Genomic DNA, 10953 nt, shown 5'->3' with positions numbered 1-10953 from the left:
CTGGTTTAATGTACGTTCGTCTGCATATATGTACGTTACTTTAGTGCCTTAAATAATTATGTGCATATTACCAAACGTGTGTTATTTATATAATGTACTTTAAGATAATTAAATAATTATGTGCATTTAAAATTAAAATGTGTGTTAATTATGTGTATTAAAATTTTTTAATGCAGTCAAATTAAAATAACAGTTGTCATTTGTGCATCTGCTTGATTGAGGTTTTATTGGTATTTTAATTTCTCATGTTAAAATATCTGCAATGTGAAATGAAAAAAAAAACGTACTTTCATATGAGTTTATGTACGTTATTTCGGTTCTCTAAATAATAATGTATGTATTACCGAACATATGTTTTTTATATTGATAACAGTGAGACATGAGCGTAATTATTAATACGTAATTCTAACCAATATTATTCGCTTGATTCTTATTAATCTTAATGCGTATTGATAAATTTCACGACAAAATATAAATTGCACAATTAGATTTATTGATTAAAATAATAAAAATGATACATTCATCGTACGTTCGTCTGGATATATGTTTGTTAGTTTGGAACCGTGAATAAAAATGTACGTATTACCGAGCGCAGTGTGTAAAGGATATAAGAAATAGTTACAATCAGATATTACGTCATATTCTCTCAATAATAATTTCAATTTTAACCACGAAACCGATAATTACTTGAGGTTTGGATTTTTATTAGCAATTATTAAAAAAAAAACTTATTAGTCACATCAAACATTTCCTTCATCAAACGCGATATTACAACTATTTTCATCATCAGTATCAAGTTTTGTAGTAGTTCATAAAATGGAATGAATTTCGAGAACCAGAATTTCCACTGTATAGTTTTTATATTATTGTTTTATACAGTTTTCATTCATCCATGCATCAAAAATTATTAAATTATCTTTTTGGAATCGTTATTAAATGAAAAGACAATTTTGTACCATTCTTGCTTCAACGTAATCAAGAACAAAAATGATAATAATATTTATATTAAAAATTAATTTTTAAAGTATATTTCAATCATTAGTCACACCGGAAATTGCGTATTATCGCGAATTCACCGTGATTATAATAACGCGTTCAACATATTCCGCATTAGTACGCAGTCATTCCTGAAAATCGAACCTCAACATGTTTTCAAAATTATTTTATATACTATTGACAATAATTGTGAAATGTGCATTTAGTGAAAACGAACGTTTCTGCAATTACAAAGGATGTGATTCAATAGTTTGCAACAATACGAATTTCGGTGTAACCATATCAAATTGTCCAGAAATAAACAACTTAAAAATTACTAAAAATCGGTTTACATCGTTGGATCATTTGGTGACAAGAAACGTTTCAATAAAAAATCTATCGTTGGAGCACATCAATTTAGTGGTCATACCTGTTGGAATATTCGAACGGATTTCGGTTAACGATTCGATTTCGTTAGCAAACAACAATATTACTGAAATTATGACGGATAGTTTTGATGGAATTTCATCACTTGATTCGTTGGATTTGAGTAATAATAAAATCAAATCGTTACAGAAAAATTCTATTCCGAAAGCGAAAATTGTGAATTTAAATTGGAATTTCATTGAAAGGATAGATGAGTCGATGTTTGTGGATTTCGCGTTTTTGCAGGAATTGTATTTGGAGCATAATTGTATTAAGTTTCCAAAAAGCTTTCATTCTGTACAGATTGTGAGGATTTCTTATGAATTGGACGATGAAAATTATTGCGTTATTCAAAGCGAAGTCACTCAGAGATATGTTAGTGTATTTCTTTACGTGATTCTTGTTTTGACGCTTATTGCAATTATTTTGTTCATTGCTATTATTTTGGTAAAATACAAGAAACGACATTTAAGTGAGTATAAAAACATTTATATGTTCTTATTATTTTTGAATAATTACTTTTTTGTTTGTTTCTAGGGACTATAAGTAATGAAATGAACGTGAGTTATGGTAAAGATTTTTTTTGTATTCAAGTTGGAAACAATTTACTAAAATTTATTAAAATTGCAGAAAGCAACAAAGAAGTCAACATGAGAAGTAAGTTTTTAAGTATATTCATTAATTAAGTTTGTTCGTAAACCGAATTCTTTGAGAAAAAAATCCTCATAAAAGTTTACTTGAACTATCAAAATATTGTTTGAGAACCGAAGTTTCTTCGTATAGTTTCTTTATTTCTTATAATTCCTTTATAAAAACAAACATTTCTTGCACAAATTTATTAAAACAAAGTAAACAAATTATTGAATTACAAAAAATATTGAAAGTTTGAACATTTTCTAACAGTTTCGAGAATATGTAATGGATTTCATATTATCATTTTCTTTTGTGTACTTTTCATATGCATTGGAGAAAATTTTTCTATAAAACTTTCCAAAATACTAACCAAAATTTATATTTTTTTTGCATAATTATTGTTATTTCAAATTCAATTTTTTTGTACTTCAATTCATTAAATTTTGTATTTTTAGTATTAAATTAATTAGTAATTTAATTATTATTTTTCAATCAGTTTTTCTATAAAATTTGTATAAAAACACGCTTGACAAATTAATTTATGAAAATTCATCTATCTTACAAAATTATTTCGTCACTCACAAACAAATAAGATTATTTGCTTTTATCTATTTGTAACCACACATTTATTAAGAAATAAATGTCTTATCTGAACAATTAATTCTATGTGAGTTTCATTCATTGTTTATTATATAAGTTCAAATTTTATAACTTCAGAAATTTTAATGATTTTTGGTGAAAAACGTAATTATTGTAGAATATTTCTTTACAAGATATAAAAATAAGTGCGAATGTTATTTAATAAGTATGAATTGAAATTTCTTTTCTAGGACCCACAACGATAGAAAATATATATCATGGTAATAATATTCAAATACAGTGGGTGATTAGTTAACAAACAGTTCGAACTGCGAACAATTCGAATAACGAACAATTACTTTAAGTTCGGATAACGTACTAATAGCAAAAGCTAGTATACATATGAATCATAAAGAACTTCTTAAATTGATGATCGTTTAACGAACAATTCCGAATATGTTCGTTAATCGATCAATCACTGTATTTATGGAAGAATTAAAAAAAAAACTATTAAAACTTTTTTTTAGGTCAAAAAATTGGTCTTACCGAAAATATAGGTAAGTCATTTCACATTAAACACATTTTTCCTATAATAATTTTAGTTTTCTTTTAGATGAAAATTATTATGAAGGTAAGAAAAAAAAATGTATAAATATATAATTCTAATGTAGACCTAATAATTACAATATTTATAGATTTATTTTATACACAACGAATTCAGAAATTCACTAAAAGTTTAAAATATAATATAAAAATGTTTTATATAATATAATTTTGTTTCAGAGCCAATTTCTAGTAAAAGAGATACATCAGGTAAATTCTTATATAATAAAAGATTTTGAATTAATTACGGTAGAACCTCTTTTAACGAGCACCTCGCATAACGAGCAAAATGAATTGTAAGAAAAGTGACTCTCTTAACGAGCGAGGTTTCGCATAACGAGTGACGAATGAGAAGAGAAGTCCCGGATTGAGCGCCTTCTACAGCATTTTTAAAACTTGTGTTAATATATTATGTGTATTTTTGAATATGTTTCACTATATGAGTAAAAATCCGGAAATTTTGTAACGGATTAAATTTGTTAAGCGAGGTTCCACTGTACTGATTTTTTAATATAAAAAAAGAAGAAAAAAAATAGAAAAATTCTAAATATTTTGTTGTTTTAATTGTATTGTTTATTTGTTTGATTCTAGATTCAAAAGTTTATGAAAGCGTGCGTAATACCACAAGTAAGTAGATTATTTCAAATTACTCATACTTGCTTAATAACATTGCAAAACGACAACAAACAAATATTATCACTTTCGCATTTCCTTCAGATATTTCGCATTTCCATACATTATTGTTTATTTCATTTTTTAAGATTTTATTGTAGGAATTGATATAAAAATTTATTAAATTATTCCTCCTTTAAACGAACACAGTTTTCTTATTTTTTTCGTAGTATAATTTCAATATATTTATATGTTATCTATATGTTTTTACTTATTTTGTTATAAATACAGAAGAAAAAATAGAAAAATTCTAAATATTTTACGAACTTTTGAATTTTTGAATATTTGTTTTGCAATTGCTTAGGTATTTTAATATTATTTTATATTATTACTTATTAGAACCTAGTTTATTTATTGATTTTTATAACCTTTTTCATATTTACAAATTTCTTGGTACTGTATAAAAAAAAACTAAAATTTGTAATTATTGATATCATGTATATTTTGAAAAAAACAAACCTGAAGGGGTTCCATTTTCAGTGGTTATCATGAAATTAATGGATGGTATCAGCAGGTTGCTAGTATGTTTGGACAGACTTTCAGAAATAATTATAGTATTTGATGATCTAATTATCTGTCTCAATAATCGAGTAATTCAATATAAATATAGTACACTTTCAACTTATGTTTTTTTAAATTCTTATCAGATGAAGCGATAACAGCATCAACGAGACAGTAAGTTTCTGTCTTTAATTTACTTATTTTAAATGATCAAATTGTGCGTAAGCTGAATAATTGAAGAAAATGTGTATAATCACATACTTCACTCATCAATTACTTTTTCGATTTCGTTAATATTTAATTTAAATTGAACTTCGAACACATTTCTTAACTCCAATACATTTTCACATAAGATTTTATTGAACAAAGTATTATATTATTTCTTCTTTTATATAGAGGTATTCCACGACTTACGAACTTGTTCCGTTCCAAAGGGTTGTTCGTAAGTCGGGGGAATTTCAAAAAGTATTTATCTTACCACACTTTATTATTGTTTTTACTTTTATATATGTTAAATTCCGGATTACTGACTGCATACATTTGAAAAATAGATTAAAATAAACAAAATACTTACTTACAAATACTTTTCAATATTACTTCCAAAAATATTATATTTTATTAAAGAAATTATCAATTTTTCTTTCTACAGTTAATATTTTTATATTTATCTTCTTATAACAAGTTAGAGCTTTTAGAATACTTTTTTTTCTTTACTCTTTCCTAATATATTTTCTACATATTTATACTATATCTAAAAAAAATCTTATTTTCTTATAGATTTATCATATGACAAATTGGGAGATAATCAAAGTAAGTTTATTCATTACCTAATAATAAAATTAAAAAAATAATATTTTTTTAACCAAAAAATAAAGTAAAACATTAAAATTGGCCATAAATATCTTTTTCCTATTGAGTTAATATTGAATTTCAATTCAAAATCAAACACAATTATAAACACCAATTTTTTTAACGATTTCTTAATAAATTTTCTACATATTTATATGTTATATAATATTTATTTATTTTGTTATAGATACTTCATCATATGAAAAATTTGGAGATCAAAGTAAGTTTATTCATTATCAAATAATATAATAACTTGAAAAAAAAACAAAATTTACAATATCAACAACAAATAAATACGTATTACAATATATACAGTGGAACCAGCATTAACGAGCAAAATTAATTGTGACGTTGAGAATAGAATTGCCGGATTTCGCACCTCCTACATCATTTTTAAAACTTGTGTACACATATTATGTGTATTGTTGAATATGTTTCACTATACGAGTAAAAATCCGGAAATTTTGGAACGGATTAAACTCGTTAAGCGAGATTCCACTGTATATTATAAATTGATTTTTTTTTTATTAAAATACAATTATTATTGCAGGTATTTTGGATGAGAATATATATTCTGGTAAAGTATTAAAATAATAATTATAACGACTTATTTCTAATATTTAATATCTGTTTTAGATATTGAATGAAAACATGATCATGTTAAAACTTCAGATATTTTCATAGACATAATTCGATATGTTCGTATTAAGTGTACAACAAAGGTTATGTTAGATATTTATGATAAGTTTGTTTTAAAACAAGAGTAGATTAGGTAAATCTAGATTAGATTAAGTAAAGTTAAAGTAACAATTACATTATAAACCATATAAATATGTAAAAATTAATCAATTTTTAATAATATTAGGTAAGATGTGAAAAATGAATTTTATTTTTATTAATATAAATTTTGCTTTATTTATATACCAGGGGTGGCGAAACTGTGGCTCGCGAGCCGCATGCGGCTCTTCAAGAATCTTGTTGTGGCTAGTTGAGTCACAACAATATATATTTTATATTATGACTCAGATTTTTTTAAAAATATTATACCAAAAGGTTTAGCTGCGGCTCTTGCTGCAAAAAGTCTGACCACCCCTGTTATATACTATTGAAATGATTAAACATTAATTAAATTCATTATTTTATATTTGTTTATATTATAATTATCAATAACTGTAACTCTGCAACCAATAGACTTTTGTATGATATATATACGAGCATATATGCAATAAATTATGTTTATTATTATGTAACTAAAAAAATAACAATATCAAAGAACCGATTATACGTGATGTTCGAGATTAGTGATTAATTGCTTCAATGTTGTGGTAATAATTTGTACTATAGTAATTTGCACGCAATTGGCATATTTAGGTCAATCGGGTATAGTTTACAGCACAATTACTACGATCTGAACAACATCCTGCATATATTCCCTCTAGGATGGGATTAATCGAGATCATTTATGTAGGCAACTTTAACAACATATCTGCATGGTTGAAGTATTATTTAAACTTGTTCATTTTAATTTCATTATAAAAACAATACCTAAATAATAAACAAGAAACAATATATTAAAGAAACATATCTTAACAAAATATTGTAAATTTTTGCAATATTTTATTTGTCAAGCTTAAAATAAAACGTGAAAATAGTACTCTTAGAAGCAAGTAGCAGTTATTAAACAAAAAACGAAAATCTCACCTTTCTGTTTCTAATTCATGCTGAATTATGTAATTATTCTGCGTGGTTATCTTGAAATTAAATTAAATAAAAAGTGAATATCAAAGGTTACTTACAGGCTGAAAACGACCAAGTGAATAGGTTTATTTACTGCATCGATATTTTTAGCATCTTTCAAAGACATGAACTAAGCTGGAAAGGTGAGACTTTCAGCTTTAATTTGAGTAGTTGACTATGTAGTCAGCTTGAAGGATTGTTGAATAATTCAGAAAAAATGAAGACATCTAAAAACGTGGTTTCTCGGTTAACCTATGAACATTACATGATTTTTCTTAAATAACATATTGCGCATAGGTGGCACCCTTTTTAGGCAATCACAAATTATAAACAAAGTTATGTAATTTTTGAGTTTTTTTTTTAGAAAAAACACGTAAATATTAAACGACCTTGGAACGTAGCGTATGTTACATAACGAGTTGCGCTACGCTTGCCCGCAATGATATAATTATAAAAGAAGTTCATTAGTTTTCGAAAATCGTTTTTTTTTTACAATCAAACTGCGATTTTCACAAAATCCAATCCAAATCGAAATATCGCTGCTACAATCTTTTCAGTAGGCTTATTCGAAGTCTGGTAGTCTAAATAGTAAGGTCCCTGTTAAATTACGTAATTAACCTACGTGGATATTCTGAAAAAAAACAAAGGTTTCATTTTCAGGAACGTCAATTTGACAACTCGTAGTAAATGAACAGAAAATAGCAGAAAATTGTAATGCACTCCATAAAAAGTTGAGACTTTCATCTTCAAGTTGAGTATAAAATGATATAATTATCTTCAGCGGTTCTCGAGTAATTCACTAAAAACTGTGCTTCCTGAGCAACAACAAAAATGCAAGAAAATATGGATGTAAAATCGATATATAGATGCTAGATTCAGTGTGTTCATTCAACAGTCTTTTGATTACGAATCTTAATGAATTATGTAATTATCAAGCGTGGTTATCATGAAATTAATGAAAACGCGAAGACGATCCTTTTTTTGAAACGTGAAGTAACACACGAACGGATGGTAATAGAAGGTTGGTAATATGTTTGTTATAAAGGATATAATTTTAGCATTAATTATAGTATTTGATGAACTAATTATCTCTCTCAATAATCGAGTAATTCAATATAAATATACTACACTTTCAACTTTTTTATGATCAAATTAGCTGAATAATGGAAGAAAATGTGTATAATCACCATCTCTCGGTTAAGCAATTTTAATTAAACTTTTCTTACATAATTCTGAAATTATTTATATTAAAAAAATTAGAAAATTTGTAGATTGAAAATTATAAATTTATTTATTGTTTTGTACTCATTTTTATAAAATTATTGATATGTATAAATAAATTTTGATTACAAATGTTATGAATATATCAAACACATTTAGTTGAAAAATTTGAATACGTCAAATGTAGTCTACCAAAGTGTTCTTTATACGAGGGCTTTAACAAATTCAGTGTACACAGCGAGTTGTGTGGATGGAAAACACTGATATCGAGATTAACATCATTACGTAAACACTATATTTCCTAAGCGCAAATGTTAGGGTGACGAGTACATTTAATTAACGTATTTTTCCCATTCACATAATTCGTCGAAAAGATTACATAAACTCTGCACAGCTAACGTTGATGTCACGTCAACAATAATAATCGTAAAAATTTCGTCTGACGCTCCGAAAAGTTGGCAAAACTGTTGGTTTTGTTATGTTTGTTATGATTATTTGTATGCTTTAAACAATTATCGAAAATTACCTAATATATTTGTGCTCTACATTTTTTTTATTCGGCTGCGAAAAGCAAATATTAATATTTAAAGCACGATCACAAATTTCGCTGTTTTTATTTAGCACACACAAAATCGTATTATAGTTGCGTTGTTTATCCGTCCCTAACACAACTGACACCAATTTTTTTGTTTGAAATTTGTTTGTTTTTATTCAACTTTATATAAAGCCTTCAGCATAAACATCTAACCTACATTAATAATTGACATTGAATTAGTGATAGAAAAGTTTCTATAAATAAGTACGACTTTTGTAATAGATGGCGCTGAAAACGCAAGTAAAAGTACGTACAAAAAATCAGTTTCCAGTACTTTTTACGCCATACAAAATAACGTTCGAAGATACGTACAAATAGTGCGTATTATGTCAAGTAACACACTTATGGTATATAAACTAAATCAAAGGAGGTACGAACTAGGCGGAACTAGACAAGTTACACACGACTTCTCAAGTAATGTATCACATTGGTGCCATATAAAACAATTAAAGACGTTAGAAGATTGGACAATTTGTGCGTAATTTATGAAGTAACATACTTATGCTATACAAACTAAAATAATATGGGAGTACAAACTAGGCGGAATTTGACAAGTTGCACACGACTTCTCAAGTAATACATCCAATTGGTGCAATAGAAAATATTTAAAGGGCGTTCGAAGATACCTACAATTTGTGCGTAATTTGTCAAGTAACACACCTAAGCTATACAAACTAAAAGAATATGGGAGTACGAACTAGGCGGAATATGACAAGTTGCACACGACTTCCCAAGTAATACATCCCATTGGTGCAATATAAAATATTTATAAGGAGTTCGAAGATACGTACAATTTGTGCGTAATTTTTCAAGTAATACACCTATGCTATATAACCTAAAATAATATGGGAGTATGAACTAGGCAGAATTTGACCAGTTGCACACGACTTCCCAAGTAATACATCCAATTGGTACAATACAAAATATTTAAAGGGCATTCGAAGATACGTACAATTTGTGCGTAATTTGTCAAGTAACACACCTATGCTACATAACCTAAAAGAATATGGGAGTACGAACTACGCGGAATTAGACAAGTTGCACACAACTTCCCAAGTAATACATTGGTGCAATACAAAATATTTAAAAGGCGTTCGAAGATACGTACAATTTGTGCCTAATTTGTCAAGTATAGCATAGGTGTGTTATGCTATACAAACTAAATGAAAGAGTGTACGAAAGAGTGCAATTTGAGAAGCAACTTACAACTTCTCAATTAACACATCACATTGATACTTATGATGTAAAAACTAAATGAAGGGTATACAAACTAGGCGCAATTTGACAAGTAACACTCGGCTTCACAATTAATACATCAAATTGGTACGTACACATATGGTATACTTACTAAAGGTATACGAATTAGTCGTAATTTGAAAAGTAACATACTACTTTCCCAGTAACTATTGCATTCAAACTAAATAAAAGTTCAAGTAACTTCTCAAGATAATTAATATATGTCTTGCAAACAATCTATTTGTTGAAAAGTACTTCAAATATATGAATTCACATGGTTTAAAATTTACAAATATAGATCACCCATCCAAATCTTACATTGCTTAACTTTTACAAAAGTCTCTATATCCAACATAGATTATATTCATCAGAATCCTTAATTTCTAAAATATATATTTATTTATTCATTGTGAGAGACATAAATAAGCAATTAACAATTTTAAGGTTTCATTCGCTATTTTTAATAGCTTCAGTTTAAAAGTTCCACTCGACAATATTTAATGGTCTTCTTGAAAATTTCATTTCAAATCCCATCGGTCTTGAGGCGAGCCATCTCAGAAACACTATTAACTCCTTTAATTAATCCTTTTGGTGCAATTAAACGCTTTCTTCCCATACTTTATTTAAATTCAAGATGCGAGAAAGGCTGCTCCTTGTTACGACCGAGTTCATGCCGTAATCCTGATTGCTTTATTTACAGTTTTCCAACAAAAAAATATAAGAACAAAAAAATGTCAAAATTCTATTGATAATTCAATCTATTGTATATAAAAAAGAAACAGATAGGAAGGCTTTGTATTCTAAGTATAGTAAACATATTATAATTAGGAAGTCATAAAACTTTGAACATATTTTATTACTTTTTATTGAAACCAATTACATTTGTCAGGTAAGCTGTCGATTAAAAATGACCCAGTTATTTTCTT

General features: G+C 26.9%; 1 protein-coding gene across 1 annotated transcript; it reads left to right on the top strand.

Moving 5' to 3' along the window:
* Window positions 1–1126: 1126 nt before the first annotated feature.
* LOC108558395 lies at window positions 1127–5885 on the top strand. Its single transcript, XM_017915300.1, has 12 exons — window positions 1127–1873; window positions 1939–1971; window positions 2032–2058; window positions 2865–2894; window positions 3141–3170; window positions 3227–3244; window positions 3397–3426; window positions 3808–3843; window positions 5167–5199; window positions 5426–5458; window positions 5789–5815; window positions 5875–5885. The coding sequence occupies exons 1-12, from the start codon at window positions 1147–1149 to the stop codon at window positions 5883–5885; spliced, it is 1035 nt and encodes a 344-aa protein (XP_017770789.1). The 5' UTR covers window positions 1127–1146.
* The last annotated feature ends 5068 nt before the right edge of the window (window positions 5886–10953 follow it).

The sequence above is a fragment of the Nicrophorus vespilloides genome, unplaced genomic scaffold (genome assembly GCF_001412225.1).
Source record: "Nicrophorus vespilloides isolate i.1.1-1 unplaced genomic scaffold, Nicve_v1.0, whole genome shotgun sequence".
Taxonomy (NCBI): Eukaryota; Metazoa; Arthropoda; class Insecta; order Coleoptera; family Silphidae; genus Nicrophorus; species Nicrophorus vespilloides.
This window is presented reverse-complemented; position numbering and strand designations above follow the sequence as displayed.